Genomic DNA, 20,073 nt, shown 5'->3' with positions numbered 1-20,073 from the left:
GAGCAAAGTGATTATTTTTAAAAGCATGATCTTTACTTTAACAGCTATTAGAGAGTGGCCCTGTGTGTGTAAAGGCCTCCTGGAAACAGTTTTTTCTGACACTGAGGATTTATCTTGTTGAATAATGTCCTTTGGGTCTAGAAGTCACAGGTGTGATGTTAGAATCCTAGAAGGAGCCGACTTCTGCAGGGATCATCTCTCCTTGCTCATTAAGGAGTTTGGACAAGCCACATGGGGCAGGTCCTGAGAGATGTGGACTGTCTCCTAGTTCTTTCTGCCTGGGGATGGGCATGGGGAACAGCAGATATTGTAAAGCAAGTGGCACATTGGTCAGATCTGAGCATCTATGGGCCACCTCTGATTTGTTCCTGGGAAGTGTGTGTGTGTGTGTGTGTGTGTGTGTGTTGGGGAAGGGGGGGGCTACATAAAGCAGATGGGGCACCAACAGGGATTTCAGTGGGAAACCAGACAGATCCTTTCCTCCACTTGCTTCCTTTAGCATTCGGCTTGCCCAAAGCCCAGAGAAGTACCAGAAGCAAGATGCTTCCCTGCAGTCGGTGTTGAAGGAGGTGGGCATGCAGGTGATGGTGGGGTGGTGGAGAGAGCAGGCCCAGGAATGACGGCAGGCCTGGTTGCCTTCCCTGTGTGTTGTTGACTAGCTGTGTGATTCTGGTGAGTCACCTTCCCTGTGAAATGGGGATGACGTTAGTGCCCACCTCCTAGGGCTGTTGTGAGAATTAACGGGAAAATGCAGGTGAAATGCTAATCCTTTTGCTTGTCTCAGAGTAAGAACTCATCTGCCTCTGAATGTCCCTAGACAGCTGTGATTGTGTTTGACTTGATCTCCCTTCTTCCGTTCTTGTCCCCTTGTACTCCTTTCCCACAAAGCAACCAGACTGACCTTTTAAAAATGTAAAGCACCATGTCACTTTCACAGGCTTTCCATGGCTCTGACTGCCTCTCCCATCCCCTTCCCTGGGCTCACGTGCTGTGGCCGCACCGGAGTGGTTTGCTTCCCAAACGTGCCGGGAATGATCCAGCTGTAGGCTCTTGTCCTTGCCATTCCCTTCGCCTGGCATACTCTGCCCTCCATATTTCCCTGGCTGGCTGCTTCCTGGGCAAACCCTCCCAATGAAAAGAGCTCTTCCCCAACACTCCATTACACCACTTCATTTTATTTTCATCACTGTCCAAAACTGTCCTGTGTGTTTATTGCTTCTGATGGTCATGGTTAGTCTTCCAGCCCCCACTGTTGCTACCTTTTCCTCCTTTAGAGTTCACGGCCCCCAGGGGAGCCTGTCCTTTTTCATTTCCCACTGCTGTGTCCTCAGAATCTTGTACAGTGCCGGGCACGTGGGAGGTTCCTAATAAATGGTTGTTGAATCAATGAAAGAATGAATGAGTTTTGCCCTGCTCATCTCCATCCCATCCATACTTCAAAGTCTAGCTCAAGACTAAATTCCATTATGAGGTCATTTCTGACCACCTCAACCTTTAGGAATATCTTCTGTTTCCCCCTTAGTTTATGCCACAGAATGGAGTTTGTAATCTTTCTTCCTTTTTCCTTCCTTCTTCCTGCTTCCTCTCTTCCTCCTACCTGTCTCTCATACCCATACATTTGTCCCATTTGGGAGGTGCTCAAAATTTTTTAAATTTTATTTTAGTGACTTTGGATGGGATAACAAGTCAAAACCTAAACATAAAATGGGCTCCTGTAACTAGCGCAGTGATCTGCACACAGGAGCCTGGGTTGCGTGAGGGACTGTGGTGCGGGGGGTAGGGAATCGAAGTGTGACACGTTTAAACTGCACCTGAAACCCCCCCACAAAGTTAATAATCGGTGAATGTGAGTGAAGGATGTAAGTTTTCTTGTGACTTCTCTTTAGGTTAGTAATTTTAAATGAAAATATTAAAAGTCTTTCTCCCCTCAAAAAATGTATAGGGTGGGCCAAGAAGTTCATGTAAGGAAAAGTTTTTTCCTTAAATGGCTCTAGTAGTGCTTAGCTGTCTTTACCTTCATTAGAAACAGTTTTATTAGATTGTGTGGTGACAGCTGTCATGTCAGTGTGCATTAAAAAACACCAAAATTGGTGAATTTTGGGGCATTTTAATACTGAAGATGTAAGAAAATATTGACATTTTCAGTGTCTTATGCTTTATTATTTCAAGAAAGGTAAAGATGCAACTGAAATGCACAAGATTTGTGCACATGTATGGAGAAGGTGCTGTAACTGATCTAATGTATCAAAAGTGGTTTGTGAAGTTTCTTGGACCTATTGACATTTTAGCCAAATAATCCTTTGCTGTGGGGCTGTCTTATGCATTGGAGGTTGTTTAGCAGCACCCCGGCCTCTGTCCACTAGAAGCCAATAGCGGAAGATAGCTGGCATACTCAAAATATCTAAATCAATCAAGTTATTGGTGAAAATGAAAAATGTGTCCTTTATTTTATGGAAAAAAGTAAATGGACTTTTTGGCCAACCCAACATGAAGTGAAATTTACCAATCTCTTTATAGTTTTGGTGTTCATGACATGCTTGGAAAATCCTTCTTTATCTCAAGGTCATAAGAATGGTCATTCATGTTTTCATTCTATGGTTTCTTTTATTTATGTTGAAATATTTGGTCTATCTGGAATTTTGGTGTTGAAGCAGGAAAATGATCCAGGTTTTTTTCTTCCAAATGTCTAACCAATTTTCTGCACAACTTTTACTAAATAATCTTTTCTTACTGGTATGAAAGGATATGTTTGTCATTTGCTAAAGAGTCCTTATATATTCCATATACATGTCATATTGCTTGATATCCTCTGAACTTGTGTTTCTCTGATGTGTCCATTTGTGTGTTTCTTGATACTCATTTATCCTCACCCCCCCTTCTGCAATTATTCTGATGATTTTTGAGTATTTATTTTTCCAGAAGAATTTCAGAACACAAGTCAATTCATATGGTTTATTAGGTATATAAAGAGGTTGTTATGTAATTCAAGCTAAAGTGGAACAACCAGGCTCAGTACAGATTAAAAATCAAGAAGGACCTGGGTACGCGTGGCAGAAATATTAGATGATCACTCTTGTCCTCTGCCTTAGCTATTACATGACTTAATCCTAACTACCAGCTTTAAAGTCTGTTAGTTCAAATTCTTGGGAGAAACAATTGAATTGGCTACTGGCCAACTAATGGGTTGGTTCTCCTGGACTCAAGTGCCTGCAGAGACTGTGTGTTAAAACATAAGGGAAAAATTCTCAGAAAATGAACATGTAGGTTTGACAGACATCCTAAATAATATATAGTAAAAGTTTTGCAATATTGACAGTTTTAGCCCAAGAACGATGTAAGTCTTTGCGCTTGTTTAAATCTCTTATGACCCTTCTGAAATACATGTTTAGATATTTTGTGCTTTTTATTATTTTGAATAGAATTACCTTTTTTTTCATTGTATTTATTGAAATGATTGACTGCTTTTTTATATATAAGAAAGTAACTAGTTTTTATATTTAATTTTAACCACCTACTCTATTGACTTTCCTAATTATCTGTCATTGTTGTCCATTGTTTCTCTTGAGTTTGCTAGGTAGAGTCATGTTATATGCAAATAAAGATTGTTTTATCTTTTTTAAAAAAGATTTTATTTATTTATTCTTAGGGAGAAGGGAAGGGAGGGAGAAAGAGAGGGAAAGAAACATCGATGAGAGAGAGAAACACTGATTGGTTGCCTCTCATACGTGCCCTGTCCAGACTGAACCTGCAACCCAGGCATGTGCCCTGATGGGGAATCGAACTGGTGACTTTTCCCTTTCCAGGATGATGCCCAACAAACTGAGCCACACCAGTCAGGGCTGTTTTATCTTCTTTGTAATATATTTCTATATTTACATTAAAAAATTCTAACTTTTTTTTAGACACAGAATGAAACCGGTAAGTTTGTTTTCATTTTTTTTAAACCAAGAGAAAGAACAAAAATATTGTTTTACATTTTGGAAAGTCTAACAAAATGTGAAGGAAGATACTGAACTTCATGTTGAACTTAATGAAAAAAAAACCCTCTCTAACCAGCCATCCCTTCATCCATCCTTCCGATAAAAATGAGTGTTACGGCTACAATAAGAAAGACACAGTCCCTGCCCTTAAAGTCTTTAGCTAAAGAGACAAACGCAAAACCAAACAATCATACTAGTGTATAAGGCAAAGCACATGATGTTAAAGAAAGCGTTGAACTGGCCTTGGGCAGTTGGGGAAGGCTGCTGGAGGAAGGTGACATCCAAAGAGATTTCTGAAGGAAATATTTGAATGGGAAATAAATGCATTATGCCACTTATTGTGTTAAAATTCTTGGGTGCAAGCATATCAATGCTTTTAGCCATTGGCCATTGTGAAATCTTCCTGAATCTCAAACTTTTCATGTTACCTTTGCTGCTCAGGAGGCCAGTGGCGCTTTGGGGAACTCGTCCCTAGACACAAGTGTGCTGGAGGAGTTCTCTGGCAATGATTTCAATGTGGGCGCCTTGTAAGTGAGGAGAGCACTGCTTTCCATTTGATGTTTTCAAAATTATGAAATAATTAAATGGCCTGGGAAGTGTTCCCTCCTCTTCTATTTTCTAGACGAGCTTATGTAGAGTTGATATTATTTCTTCTATAAATCTTTGGCAGATTTCATCAGTGAAGCCAGCTAGGCCTGGAGTTATTTTAGGAGAAAGATCCTCCCCTTCCAACACAGAATCTTTAAAAACTATGTGTCTATTCAGGTTATCTATGGGTAGTTATTAGCTGAGGCAGATTATGTCTTTCAGTGAATTTGTCTGTTTCAACTAAGTTGTCGAATTCACTGGCCTAAAGTTGTTCATTATATTTCCTTATTATACTTTTAATGTCTGTTCCATCTATAGCGATGATCCTTTTGACAACAGTAACTTGTGGCCCTGGCTGGGTAGCTCAGTTGGTTAGAGCATCATCCCGATACGCCAAGGTTGCAGGTTCCATCTCCAGTCAGGGCACATATGAGAATCAACCAATAAATGCATAAATCAGTGGAACAACACATCAATGTTTCTATCTTTCTTTCCCTCCTTCTCTCTCTCTCTCTAAAATTATTTTTCAAAAACACTAATTTATGTCTCTTTTTTTTATCAATCTGGCAAGAATTTTATTAGTTTTTTTTAATCTGTTGAAGAGCCAGTTTTTGGTTAAATTTATATTCTTTTTTTCTGTTTTTTTAAATATATATTTTATTGATTATGCTATTACAGTTGTCCCATTTCCCCCTTCTCTCCCCTCCACCCTGTACCCCCTCTCCCACCCACTTCCCCCCCCTTTAGTTCATGTCCATGTGTCATACTTACGAGTTCTTTAGCTTCTACATTTCCCGTACTATTCTTGCCCTCCCCCTATCTATTTTCAACCTACATTCTATGCTACTTATTCTCTATACCTTTTCCCCCTCTCTCCTCCTCCCACCCCCTTGCTGCTAGCCCTCCATGTGCCCTCCATTTCTGTGGTTCTGTTCCTGTTCTAGTTGTTTACTTAGTTTCTTTTGGTTTTGCTTTAAGTGTGGTTGTTAATAATTGTGAGTTTGCTGTCCTTTTACTATACATGTCTTTTCTTTATCTTCTTTTCTTAGATAAGTCCCTTTAGCATTTCATAAAATAAGGGCTTGGTGATGATGAACTCCTTTAATTTGACCTTATCTGAAAAGCACTTTATCTTCCCTTCCATTCTAAATGAGAGCTTTGCTAGATAGAGCAATCTGGGATGTAGGTCCTTGTCTTTCATGACTTGGAATATTTCTTTCCAGCTCCTTGCCTGTAAGGTCTCTTTGGAGAAATCAGCTGACAGTCTGATGGGAACTCCTTTGTAGGTTACTGTCCCCTTATCTCTTGCTGCTTCTAGGATTCTCTCCTTCATTTTTACCTTGGCTAATGTAATTATGATGTGCCTTGGTGTGTTTCTTCTTGGGTCCAACTTCTTTAGGGCTCTCTGAGCTTCTTGGATTTCTTGGAAGACTGTTCCCTTTGCCAGATTGGGGAAGTTCTCCTTTATTATTTGTTCAAATAACTTTTCCACTTGTTGCTCCTCCCTTTCTGGTACCCCTATAATTCAGATGTTGGAACATTTAAAGGTGTCCTGGATGCTCTCAAGCTTTTCCTCGATTTTTTGAATCCTTATTTCATCATGCTTTCCTGCTTGGTTGATTCTATCTTCCTTCTGGTCCACTGTATTGTTTTGAGACTCAGATTCCTTCCTTTCACTATTGGCTCTCCTCCGCATATCTTCCTGCATCTCTTTTTATGGTAACCTGCATCCTTTCATCTGATTTTGCACCTAAAGTCAACCAATTACGTGAGCTTTCTGATCACCAGCGTTTTGAACTATGCATCTGATAGACTGGCTCTTTCTTGGTCCCTCAAAAGGATGAGTCCTGGGGGACTGATCTGTTCTGTTGGAAACATATCTTATATCTTTCCCTATCTCTCCTTTTTTTTTTTCCGGTCTGGTCGCTTTTGTTACAGTGGGGGGCAGAGCCTTAGGTGTTCACCAGGGCTGGGCACCCCAGTCGCTAGGTTGTGACGTTATATGTGGGGGCGGGGGCAGGGTCGGGAGCGGGGACGGGAGGGAACAATGGTGGTAGTTCCATTCTCCTGGGCTCAGACCCTTCTCTGGGATCCTGGGCTGCGAGCTCTGCCCTGGTCCACAATCGCTGCCTCACTGGGTCCCCCAGCTGCAGCTTGCGTACTCAAGGATCACCACTGCATTCTTGAGCCCCGGGGGGCTGTTGTGCCGATTTCGCGCCAAATTTTCCCTGACCTCCGCGTGCAGCCGACCCGCGCCAGCCCTGCGCCTGCTCGGCTCGGGGTCTCCTACCAGTCTGGATGTACGGGTCTACTTCAACTTCTTGGCTGTCCGACTTCCATTCAGATAAATCCTCTATCAGTTCTGAGTGTTATTCTATCTGTAAATTATTGTTGTTCTATTCTTGGTTGTGCGAGGAAGTACGGTGCATCCACCTATTCCTCCATCTTAAATTTATATTCTTAATTATTTTTTCTTTTTCATTGATTTCTGTTCTTATTTTTTTGATATTCATGTAGCTAGTCCAAGTACCTTTTTATTTTTAATTTATATACAATAGAACTCAATTTTTTCCCTTGTTTATAGTTTGTGAGTTTTGACAAATTGATGGAGCCATGCAATTACTACCATGATCAACTCACACTCTATACTCACCTGAAACAGTTCCCCTGTGCTCCCCCTTGTGGTCAAACCCCACCCACCCTGCGCCCTAGTGACCTCTGATCTGTTCTCTGTTCCCATAGTGTTGCTTTTTTGAATTGTCATACAAGTGAAACCACATTGTATTTAACACTTTGAGCATGGCTACTTTCGCTAAGCATAATAAGTGATCAATAAGCCACTTCTTTCTTTTTTCTTTCTTCTTCTTTTATTTTTTCTGAGAAAGACTCTATTGAATGGTCATAACGCAGATTGTGTATCTGGTCACCCTTTCAAGGACATTTGGATTATTTCCAGCTTTTGGCAGTTATGAATAGTTTCTATAAATATTCATGCACAGGATTTTGTGTGATCAAAAGTTTTGATTTCTCTAGGATAATACTTAGAATAAAGACTGCGGAGTCATACTGTTAATGTAAACTTAACTTTATAGAAATTGTCAGATTTTCCAGACTGACTATCCATTTTGCATTACTACTAGCAATGTATGAAAAATCCAATTGCTTCTCTTTATCAGCAGTTCTTGGTATTGTCGATTTTTAAAATTTTTATTGTAGCCATTCTAATAGGTTTACAGTGATATGACATTGTTTTACTTTGTATTTTCCTAATGACTAATGATGTTGAGTATCATTTTAATTGCTTGTTTGTTATTCATATATTTTTTCTGGTGAAGTATCACTTCAAATTTTTTGCCTATTTTAAAAAATTGGGGTTGTTTTCTTATCTTTGAGTTAAGAGAATTCTTTAAATGTTCTGGATATAGGAACTTTGTTGGCCATGTGGTTGTGAATGTTTTGTCCCAGTTGGCAGCTTATGTTTTCATTCTCTTCATGATGTTCTTCCTAGAGCAAAAGTTTTAAATTTTGGTGGTGTCCATTTTATCATATTTTTCTTATTTGGTTTGTACTTTATATCAAAGAAATATAGGTATTGCATAATTTAAATTTTCAAAGATTTTCTACTATTCTTCTTACTAAAGTTGTATATTTAGGTCTATGACCCATTTTGAGTTAATTTTGTATAAGGTTTGAGATACAAACTGAGATTTATTTCTTCATCTGTGAGTGTCCACTTATTCCAGAATCATTTGTTGAATAACCTTTCTCTATTGAATTGCCTTTACACTGTTGTAAAAAAAATCAATTGACCATGTTTTTGAATCTGTATCTAGACTCTCTACTGTTCCACTGATCTACATGCCTATCTTCTGCCATTGCCACACTGCCCGGATCACTACTGCATTCTTATCATGGAGTCCAGTGTCCATCTGAGGAAAACTACATCTTACCAAAACTGAGTTTTCCAATCCATGGACATGATATATCTCTCCATTTATTTAGGTCTTCTCTGATTACTTTCATTAGTCTTTTATAGTTTCCAGCATATAGATCCTATACGTATTTTTATTAGATTATACCTTTATATTTTACATTTTTCTTTGAGCTATTTAATACTTCCTTCCTCCCAAAATTTTAGGTTCCAATTAATCTTGACCAATATATAGAAATGACACTGACTTTTAGATAGTGGGCTTGGGTCCTATGGTCTTACTGAAGCTATTTATTAACCTTAAGGCTTTTTTTGTAGATTTTTAAGGCATTTTCTATGTTGACTCTCATGTCATCTGCAAGTTGGAACATTTGCATATCTTTCTTTTCAAACCGTATATCTTTTTTTTGCTTGTCTTGTTGAACTGGGTAGGACTTTGGGTATAATGGTGAATAGAGAAGTAGTTTGAGCAGACATACTTGCTTTGTCCTTCATATTAAAAGGCAGTCATTCAGTTTTTTAAGTCATTAGCTATGATGTTAGTTCTAAGTCTTTTGTCATGCCCTATTTACCTTAAGGAATTCTCTTCTAATCCTAGTTTGCTGAGAACTGTTATCGTGAATGGATGTTGAATTTTGTCAGCTGTTATTTCTGTATATTCTGTGACCATATAGGTTTTTCTCCTGTCTGTTAATATGGTGGATTACTTTGCTTAATTTTCAGATATTGAACCAGACTTGCATCCCTAGGACAAACCTCAGTTAGCTGTGATGTGTTATCTTTTTATGTATTGCTGGATTCAATTTGCTAAAATTATGTTGAAGATTTTACATCTATGTTCATGAGAACATTAGTTTGCAGTTTTTTTCTTTATTTTTATTTTTATTTTTTTATTGTTGTTTAATTACAGTTCCCCCCACTTTCCCCCATTATTCTCCTCGCCCTACCCACCCCCATCTCCCATATTCAATCTCCCCCCCCCCGTTGTCTTTGTCCATGGGTCCTTCATACATGTTCCTTGACAACCCTTCCTCTTCTTTGCCCCATTATACCCCTCCCATGCCCCCCCCCCACCTCTGGCTACTGTCATTTTGTTCTTTATCTCCAAGTCTCTGGTTCTTTTTTGCAAATCATATGGCATTTGTCTTTCACTGCCTGGCTTATTTCACTTAACATAATGCTCTACAGTTCTATCCATGCTGTCTCGAAGGGTAGGAGTTCCTTTTTTCTTTCTTCTGCATAGTATTCCATTGTGTAAATGTACCATAGTTTTTTGATCCACTCATTTACTGATGGGCACTTAGGCTGTTTCCAGCACTTGGCTATTGTAAATTGTGCTGCTATGAACATTGGGCTGATTAGATACTTTTGAACTGGTGTTTCAGGATCCTTAGGGTATAATTCCAGCAGTGAAATTGCCAGGTCAAAAGACAGTTCCCTTTTTAACTTTCTGAGGAAATTCCATACTGTTTTCCACAATGGTGTAGTTTTTTTCTTACATGGCATTTTTCTTGCTTTAGGATCAGGATAAATATAGGCTCTTAAAATTAGTTGTAATGTGGTCCTGCCTTTCAAATTCTCTGGGTGAGCTTGTGTCGTTGGATTTATTTCTTACTTAAATATTTGATAGAATTAATCAGTGAAATAATCTGTGCCTATAGTTTGCTTTGTTGGAAAATCTTAACTACAATTAAATTTGTTCCATACATTCATGTTATCGCTTTCTCTGTAACTGAGTTTGGTTGCTTGGTTGCTGGTTCCCACTTCCCCATCTCCACCCCCATCCCAGGAACCAGCCCATTCCAAATTAATAAGCATAGAGTTGTTCATGGTATTTCTTACTAGTCTTTTGCAGACTCTGAGGAGTCTGCAGTGATATTCTCTCTTCTGTTTCTCATATAGGCAATTTGTTTCTTTTCTCTTTTTGATTAATCCCATTAGATATTTATCCATTTTGTTGATCTTTTCAAAGAATAGTTTTTGGCTTCATTAATTTTCATCATTTTGCTTGTTTTCTATTTCACAGATTTTTAGTTTTATTCTTATTTTCTACTGCTGGCTTTGGGTTTAATTTTCTCTTCTTTTTCTAGTTTCTTAAGGTGGAAGCTTGATTTGAATACTCAATTTGAGACCTTCTTTTTTTCCTAACTTAAATGTGAAGTGCTATACAGTTCCCTCTCTGTATAGTTTTTGCTGCCTCCCTTGTTTGTGATATGGTATATTTTAATTTTCTTTCAGCTCCAAGATTTTCTAGTTTTCCTTAAGATAGTCACTTTGACTCATGGGTTGCTGGAATTTTGTGGTTTAATTTCCAAATATTTGGGAATTTTCTATATATTTTTTCTGCTGCTAACTTCTGGTTTAGTTCCATTATGGACAAAGAACAGACTTTGTATGATTCTAATTCTTTTAAATTTGTTATGGTTTACCTTCTGACCCAAGAAATGATCTATCTTGATGAATGTTCCATGTGTACTCGAAAAAATGTGTATTCAGCTATTGGGTAGAGTGTTTCGTAAATGCTAATTAAATCAAATTGGTTGACATTATTGTCCAGGTTTTCTATATCCTTGCTGATTTTTGTCTACTTCTTTTATTTATCACTGTGAGAGGAATGATAAACCCATTAAGAATGACTGTGGATTTAGACATTTCAGTTCTAAGTTCTTTTCCCCCCAGCACTTAATTTTGGCCTACTGTTTTCTCCTCCATGGTTTCTGATGAGAAACAGTTATTTGAATTATTGTTCCCTGGTATGTAATATTTCATTTTTCTCCAGCTGCAAAATTCTTTCTTTATCTTTAGTTTCTAGCAGTTTTTTTATTATGATATGACTGGATACAGACATGGTTTTCTCAGAGATTATATTGACTGGGATTTGCTCTCCTTTTTGAATCTGTAAATTTTTGTTTCTCACAACATCTTGGAAGTTTTCAGCTATTATTTCTTCACATTGATTTTTCTGTACCAACATCTTTTTTTCCCCTCTTCCTAGGACTCCCATGATACAAATGTAGAATTTTGATATTGTGCACGGGTCCTTGAATCTCATTGGATTTTTAAAGTCTTCTTTCTCTCTGTTGATTATATTGGGTAATTTCTATTGATTTGTCTTCAAGTTTATTGACCCTACTGGGTCATTTCCATTCCATTATTAAGCCCCTTGTAAATGCCCTGCTTTTCCTCCTCCATGAAAGAGAAAGTAAAATCAGACCTAGATTTCAACAGTAATGAGGAAACTTGTTTGTGGATATTTCTGGTACCTGGATTGGTTGATCTTTTCCAACACACACACACACACACACACACACACACAACCAAAACCCATCTTTATCAAATGACCATGGGAAGAAAGGAAACTCATTATGCAAGCTAGTTAGACATACATACACACAACTGGTAAGTTGCTAAATGTTGGGGCCCACACTCAGCCTGCTCTTCTGCCCCAGGCGCTGCCTGGGCTAAACCCAGACACTGGTTGCCCTGTGCCTGCCCTCACATTCCTCTCACTCCGGTCTCAGCAGCAGGTGTGAATTCCTGTGGGGAGGGTGGCAATGGAAATGACCTTACCACCACTGGCCTGGAAACAATCTGCCAAAAGTTTTCTTGCCTTTCTCTCCTCTGTGACTTCTCCTTAAGAGAAGGTACAGCTCATTCCACCAGGGCTCTGTTTAATTATCTGAACCACTTTTATAACTAGCAGAAAGAACTTTAGCTGTTTGGGGTGGGGGGACATGAACAAAAGTCTTATTTGAAGAGCTATTTTTTTTTAACCTGGGAATTCTGAAACCTGCCATATGATCTTAGTCCCCGTGATAATAATGGACCTTCCTGCAGGAGCAGAGATATCTCCCCATAGGCTACTGCTACTGGTTTGTCCAATCAGATTCACTCTCTACCTTTGAGGGTGGGTGGCAAAGGGGGGAGTTAATATTGTTGAGCACTTAGCAAGTCTTGAGCAATGTTCCATGCACTTACATATTTGCTTATTTAATTACATTTTGATTTTACATATTTCAGTCTTTTAACAAACTCTGCTAAATAGGCATGCTATTGTCCATATTTTACAGATGAGCTGCTGAGGTTCAAAGAGCTTAAGTAACTCTCCAAGGGAAATAAGTGGCAGAGCTGGGATTAAAATGTGTCTAGCTGTAGAATACATGCCCTTCCTTCTACAGACAAGTTTTAGGTTAATTGATATTTTAAGTGATATTTTGGAGGATTGTGAACCTTAAGGAAATATATTAAATGTGTCTAAAGTAATCTGCCAAAAGGTGTTACTCAAGGTGGATCTGAGCCACCTTGCTTACAAAGCCACATAGCTTACAAAGATTGTCGGAGTTCATGTCTATTAAAAAAAGCCCTGTGAGCCACATAGCTTACAAAGATTGTCAGAGTTCATGTCTATTAAAAAAAGTCCTGTGTGTCTTGGTGTGGTCCTCTTTGAGTCTGACTTGTTTGGGACTCTCTATGCTTCCTGGACTTGTATGTCTGTTTCATGCCAAAAGTTAAACATAGAGAGAGAATCTTAAAAGCTGCAAGAGAAAAGCAGAGAGTTACCTACAAGGGAGTTCCCATAAGACTCTTAGTTGATTTCTCCAAAGAAATTTTTCAGGGAAGAAGGGACTGGAAAGAAGTATTCCAAGTGGTGAAAAGGAGGTACCTACAATCTAGATTATTCTACCTAGCAAAGCTATCATTTAGAATGGAAGGGCAGATAAAGTGCTTCCCAGACAAGGTAAAACTAAAGGAGTTCATCACCACCAAGCCATTATTACATGAAAAGTTTAAGGGACTTAAGAAAAATAAGATCAAAACTATGAACATTAGCCCTGGCTGGCGTAGCTCAGTGGATTGAGCTCGGGCTGCGAACCAGGCATTGCAGTTTCGATTCCCAGTCAGGGCACATGCCTGGGTTAATAAATAAATAAAATCTTTAAAAAAACTATGAACATTAAAATGGCATCAAATTCACAACTATCAACAACTGAATCTAAAAAAAGAAAAAACCCAACAAAACAAACTAAGCAAACAATTAGAATAGGAACAGAATCATAGGTATGGAGATCATTTGGAGGGTTATCAGCTAGGAGGGGGAAGGGTGAGGATGGAGGAAAATGCAGGGATTAAGAAGCATAACTGGTAGGACTTCCCCAAACTGGCAAAGGAAATAGACTTCCAGGAAGTCCAGGAAGCCCAAAGAGTCCCAGAGAAATTGGACCCAAGGAGGAGCACACCAAGACATATCATAATTAAGTTATGCAAGATTAAAGACAAGGAGAGAATCTTAAAAGCAGCAAGAGAAAAGGAGTTACCTATAAAGGAGTTCACATAAGACTGTCAGCTGATTTCTCAAGAGAAAACTTACAGGCAAGAAGGATCTGGAAAGAAGTATTCCAAGTCATGAGAGGTAAGGGCCTGAATCCAAGATTACTCTATCCAGCAAAGTTATAATTTAGAATGGGAGAGCAGATAAAGTGCTTCCTAGATAAGGGGAAGTTAAAGGAGTTCACCATCACCAAGCCCTTATTATATGAAATGTTAAAAGGACTTATCTAAGAAATAGAAGATCAAAACTATGAACACTAAAATGGCAACAAACTCACAACTATCAAAAAATGAACCTAAAAAAAAAAACAAAAACAAAAAATTAGCAAACAACCAGAACAGGAACGGAATAATAAAAATGGAGATCACAAGGAGGGTTATCAGTGGGGAGGAAAAGGGGGACAATGCGGGGAAAAGGTACAGGGAATAAGAAACAGAATAGGTAGGCACAAAATAGTCAGGGGGAGGTTACAAATAATGTAGGAAATAGAGAAGCCAAAGAACATGTATGTATGACCCATGGACATGAACTGTTGGGGGAGGGGATGCTGGAGGGTGAGTGGGGTGGTGCAGGGAGGAGGGGGATAAAGGGGAGAAAAAAAATTGGGACAACTGTAATGGCATAATCAATAAAATATATATTAAAAAAAGAAGCATAACTGGTAGGAACAAAATAGACTGAGGAATGTTAAGAATAGTGTAGGAAATGAAGAAGACAAAGAACTTACACTCACGACCCATGGACATGAACTAAGGAGGGGATTGCTAGAGGGAAGGGGGTACGAGGTGGAGTGGGGCAAAGGGGGAAAATAGGACAGTTGTAATAGCATAATCAATAAAATGTACTTTAAAAAAAGTCCTGTGGCCAGAAAACCCGTCATTGTTTGACAACAACTGCTCAGGTGCATACAGTTAAGTGGGGCTGTAATAAGAATCTGAGAGCGGACATGTGCAGATAGGTCCAGTTTATGGCCACTGGGTTGTTGGACTGGTTCAGCGATCCTCACAGCTGTACAACCTGTTCAAATACTGTGAGTGTGGAGCGTTTCTAGACACCAGGCTCTTTCCCCAGGTTAGTTACATTCTTCCCCACAGCCCTCGGGTGGAGGCTTCCTTGCCTAGGCTCACAGCTAGTAAATAGCTGAGTGGGGACTCACACCCGAGTCTCCTGCAGATCCTGGCTGCTTCTCCTCTCTTACAGTGCCTATAAATTGTTCTTTAAAAAAATGCCTGTGACTACTCTTTATCTAAGCGACCTAAGAGACCGTGAGGCTGTAAATATACCAACAGCAAGTTTGGATCTCATAAACAGATCATCAAATCTCAAACATATTAAAAAATGGAATTATTGGCTCTTTAAAATGGATTCCCCTAATTGCTCTGTGGAAAACTGGTCCTGTGAAATGCTGTGGGAAAAAAAATGAAAGTTCCATGATCAATAAATAAGCTTATGACTCACTGGCTTTAAATTAATTGATCTCCTTTACTGCGGTACTTTCAGAACCTTTGATGTGCTAATGTGCAGCTAGGGAAGGTAAGTAGTGTTCTTCAACTTATTTGGCCAGGACACTCTTTTGGGAGGCATGTACCCATGGCTGAGCACTGGGGTATGCTGCTCAAGCCTTTCCCATGTTTCTTTGTGATTCTGGTGTGTTGGGCTGGGACAATCCTGTTGGCATGTGAAGGCTTTCGACCTTAACCCTTTATTTCCTGTGTGGCAGAATCCAGGGCAGCTGTCTGCTCAGGAGGAGCAGACTGAAGTCCTGTCTGATCCTCTGGGTTAGCCAGCCAGTTACCTACTAGAGACAAGGTGAGCTGTGGTAGTTGGATATAGTGGGAAATATCCAGGTGTGGAGAGCTTCTTGGATGGAGGGAGGCTGGACATTTAAGAAACAGCATAAACCTCTGGTGGGTGCATCCCTGGCTGAGTAGCTCTGTTGGTTAGAATGCTGTTCTAACCAACTGCATTGGCTGATATGCCAAGGTTGCCGATTCTATCCCTGGACAGGGCACAGACAAGAAGCAACCAATGAATGCAGAAATAAGTGGAACAACAAAATAAGTGATGGTTCTCTCTCTCTCTCCCCCCATCAATAAAATTAAAAAAATTAAAGACTGAAATAAAATTTTTTTAAAACTCTGAAGGATGCAGTGAAAAAGGAAGTGAAGAGAGAGAGAGTGTATGTGTAGAGGAAGGCTCTGGAAACTAGATTAGTGCTTTTCAAAACAAAATTTGTTTCCTTCAAAAACATGTGAGGTGACAACTATTCACAGTGACTTCATAGGAGGGGACCTTAGGGATACATTAGGTCCATGAGATATCAACTCTAGGTTTCATTTAATTTCATTTTAATGGTTGAGCTGGAGTGTCTGACATTCGGAGGCTTCCTTAGGACTTGGCTTATTGGGGTTGGATGGCAAAATGAGTTAGGAGTCACTGACCAGTTGTATGTTTAGTTCCGCTGACAGTTGAGTGGGGCTGATAAGCTCTTAATTGTGATGTTGCGCAAGGCAGTGAGGTAATACACACGGTTCTAAGGGAAGAGCTTGTTAAAGGCTGTTTGAGTTCATTGACCAGTTTGCCTTCTAGGTTCACACTGATTCAGTATGAGACAGACAAAGCAGAATCTTAGGCTAAAGCATTATGGGCAATTTCTTGATTCTAAAGGTATCCGTGGAGAATGAAATAGCCTATAGTTTTCGATGTGAAAACACTGCGTTCTTTAGGGCATGACGTCTGGTGGCAGACCCCAGCTTGACTAGTGGCCAGATGAATGACCTCATGAAGCTTCAGCTTTACTGCCTGTGGCAGAGACACAACAATAGTCTCTTTCATCTGGTGGTGGTAGAGGTGAGCTGAGTCAGCACATGCACAGGGCTAGCTCAGGGCCTGGCCCAGAGGGGTTCTCTGTGAGGGTTATCTATTTCTAAAGCAGCAGAGGAGGGCTGGTGACTGGGGGGTGGCGGAGGGTACATGCCATTTGCTAATATAGGGCTAGAGGGGCGGAGAGGCACCACGCGAGCGTTTCCCGCCTCTCACTGCTCTGTCATGAAATGATCCTCTTGTGCTGCCTTACCCACTGACGGCACTTCTGCCAGGGCTCTCTCCTGCCCCAGGTTCCGGGTGGTGAGTACAAACCCTAACTAAGCAGGTATTTATCGATCAGGTATTTCTTGAGTGTCTACCACGTGCTTGAAACTGGATATTATGCAGGGCACACATACACAATATTAAGGCATACTCTTTTTTCACAATTAAATATATTGGGGTGATGTTGATTAATAAAATTATATAGGTTTCAGGTGTACAAGTCTGCAACACATCGTGTGTATATTGTATTGTGTGTTCACCACCCAAGTCAGCTCTCCTTCCGCCACCATTTATCCCCCCACCCTCTTCTTCCTGCCGACCGCCCCGTCTGGTAATCGCCACACTGTAAGACATGCTCTTAATGTGAATGTTCGTGTGGGAGGGGAAACCACACATGTAAAGCACTGGAGAAAGTACTTTCAGGAACACTTTTTGGAGCTGGGTAACGGCACACCGCCCTCAGCAGTGTTCGAAGCAGGTGAAACCACTGCTGAGGGCCGTGTGGTGGGAAGCCGTCTGCCCTGCAGGGCACCCACCGAGTTTTCTCTGCAGTGGTGGTACGCGGTGATTAAAAAAAAAAAGAAAAGGCAGGTTGACTGTTGCAGGTTTAAGGATTGTTTTTAAATTCTCTATAGACTGTTTATTTCCTTATTCCTCCTCCTGGGGTGAGCCGCTCCCATTCCTTCCCGGGCGGCACTGCTTGGCTCTCAGGCCACCCCAGCAGGAGAACCGCAAGGGCACACAGTGTAAGGCCGTTCGGTAGGATAAGAAAAATAAGGGCGAGGCTAGGGGGTAGAATGGGAAGGCTACCAGTTTAGATTGGGAGGTCAGGAAAGCCCTCTCTTGATCTATGAATTTATATGTATATTAACATATATATATATATATGACTATATGTAGAGTAAAAAAAACTAATTCATATCTATTAAGTACCAGGCTCTTAACTGTGTCCCAGGCCCTGTGCTGAGTTGGGCTCACTGTGTGGCAGAACTTCAGAGAAGACGGTCGGTGTGCGAAAGAGCCTGGGGGGTCACGGGAGAAAACTGGGGATCGGACTGTCCGACTGCGAGTCGTCCCAGCTGGGTGGTCACACGGGGCTTGTGTCTGAACACTCCGTGTCCTGCATAGCACCCAGTGGAGTCAGCCAAAGGCACATGCTAGGCACTCAGTCAGTACTTGCTCTAGCCTGGTTGCAATCTGAACAAAGTCTTGGCTGCTTCGGGGGCAGCCTGCAGGTGCCAGGCTGCCCCCGAAGCCAGCTAGAGGGTGAAGTCTACTTTGTGCCCTCTCTTTTGATGTGCGCGGCATGCAACCTCCAAACACAGAACAAGTTGTGCTTCTGAGACAAAGGGGTTTAGAAGGCAAATTATTCTGTTTTTTATCAGCAGCTAAGAATTTTTTTGACATTTACAACTATCTCCTACAGAAGCTAGAGAGAGAGATGGCTCCTCAAGCAGTGACCGTGGTGTTTGCTGCTTCCTGGACCCACTTCAAGAAAATCCCTTTGGCCTAACAGGCGCATTTGGAGCAGGGAGTCCAAAAGCAGTCTCGGGTGCATTCCTGGGATTCCTGACAGGGTGCCTGTGACCAGGGAAGAGTTAGCAGCTCAGAAACAGTCCCGAATAAGTGTTTTTCTTGAAGTTAATCATTGCCCTTGTTTTAACAATTTGCTCAGTTAAATACTTGCTTAGTCTTGAAAGTAGCTATCATTAATTCTTCCCTCAAATTCTCTAAAAAGAACTGCAAAATTTCTCTCAATGTATTAAAATGCCTCGAGCATGGGGTGCAATGAAATAATGAAGTAGCTATGATGAGTTTTCGAAGAGAGACTAAATTTTAAGAAATGCATTTAAAAAAATTTCATTTTAAAACTACCAACCATGTTGCTGCCACTCAACCCAGGGACCTTTGGTTCTCCACAGAGAGATGGAGCATGCATTCCTGTTTCTAATATTCCATGCCATATTTCTTGAGTAAATTGATAATTCACTTGTGATTTTTAGTTTTTTTTTTTTTTTCACATATTGAATTCAGTGGCGCTAACATAACACCAGCTTAACTGCCTAGAATCTTGAATGTGGCACTGTAAGATCACAGAGTCAATCACCAAATTTAATTTGCATATTTAATAGTGTGATACATGTGCAGAATTTATGACATCGAATGGTGCCGTATAAATGGCTTATAATGAAACCCAGCCATCCTCTGCTTGACTGAATTTTGCTCTCCTGGAGGCAAATAATTTTAACCCTTTTAGATATTTCTACCACTTTCTATCTAAATTATGTTTTTATGTTGCTGTTCTTGAGTTATACCTTTTAAGAACCTAATATTATCTACATAAAATGTGGAACATTCAATTGTGTGATTCCATGTATCCTCCATCCCCATTATCTGCGTAATTGTCCTAAGTTTTATAACCACACTCATTATAAACACTACAAGATAATGTCATAATTTTTGCTTGCTATAGTCGTATGTACTTTAAAGAAATTAAGAGAAAAAGGAATTTGCATTCAGGTGTATGAATATGCCGTTTTTGATTCTCTGCATTTCTTCCAAAAATTTCAAGTTTTCATCTATCATTTTTCTTTTTTTAAAACACTTTTCTTAAACTATTTTTTTATTTTTAAATTATAGTTGATATACAATATTCCCTTAGTTTCAGGTGTACAACTCAATGATTAGACATTTATTTAACTTACAAAATGATCACACCAATAAATCTAGCACCCATCAGACACTCCACATATTTATTACAATATTATTGACTGCATTTTACATCCTTGTGACTATTTTGTAACTACCAGTTTGTACTTCTTTTTAAAAATATACTTTATTGATTATGCTATTACAGTTGTCCCAGTTTTTCCCTTTTTGCCCTCCTCTGGCTAGTACCCCTCTTTGCTCCAGCAATCCCCTTAGTTCATGTTCATGGGTCATGCATATAAGTTCTTTGGTCTCCATTTCCTATACTAGACTTCACATCTCCCTGTCTATTTTGCACCTACCAATTATGCTTCTTAATACCTGCACCTTTTCCCTCATTGCCCCCACTTCCCCTCCCAGCTGATAACCCTCCAAATGATCTCCATATCTATGATTCTTTTCCTGTCCTGGTTATTTGCTTAGTTTGTTTTGTTTTTAGATTCCGT

At 39.9% G+C, this 20,073-nt stretch overlaps 1 protein-coding gene across 1 annotated transcript in view; it reads left to right on the top strand.

The window, feature by feature from the left end:
• The first annotated feature begins 3,909 nt into the window (after nucleotides 1-3,909).
• The window catches only part of MYRFL (myelin regulatory factor like), an 89,753-nt gene continuing 73,589 nt past the window's right edge, over nucleotides 3,910-20,073 (top strand). The window contains 3 exon segments of the mRNA XM_028532034.2: nucleotides 3,910-3,918; nucleotides 4,422-4,507; nucleotides 6,814-6,868. Of these exon segments, the coding sequence (XP_028387835.1) occupies nucleotides 3,910-3,918; nucleotides 4,422-4,507; nucleotides 6,814-6,868 (150 nt within the window).

Source organism: Phyllostomus discolor, chromosome 2 (assembly GCF_004126475.2).
Source record: "Phyllostomus discolor isolate MPI-MPIP mPhyDis1 chromosome 2, mPhyDis1.pri.v3, whole genome shotgun sequence".
NCBI lineage: Eukaryota > Metazoa > Chordata > Mammalia > Chiroptera > Phyllostomidae > Phyllostomus > Phyllostomus discolor.
Note: the sequence above shows the minus strand (reverse complement) of the source record. Positions and strands in the feature narration are given on the sequence as shown.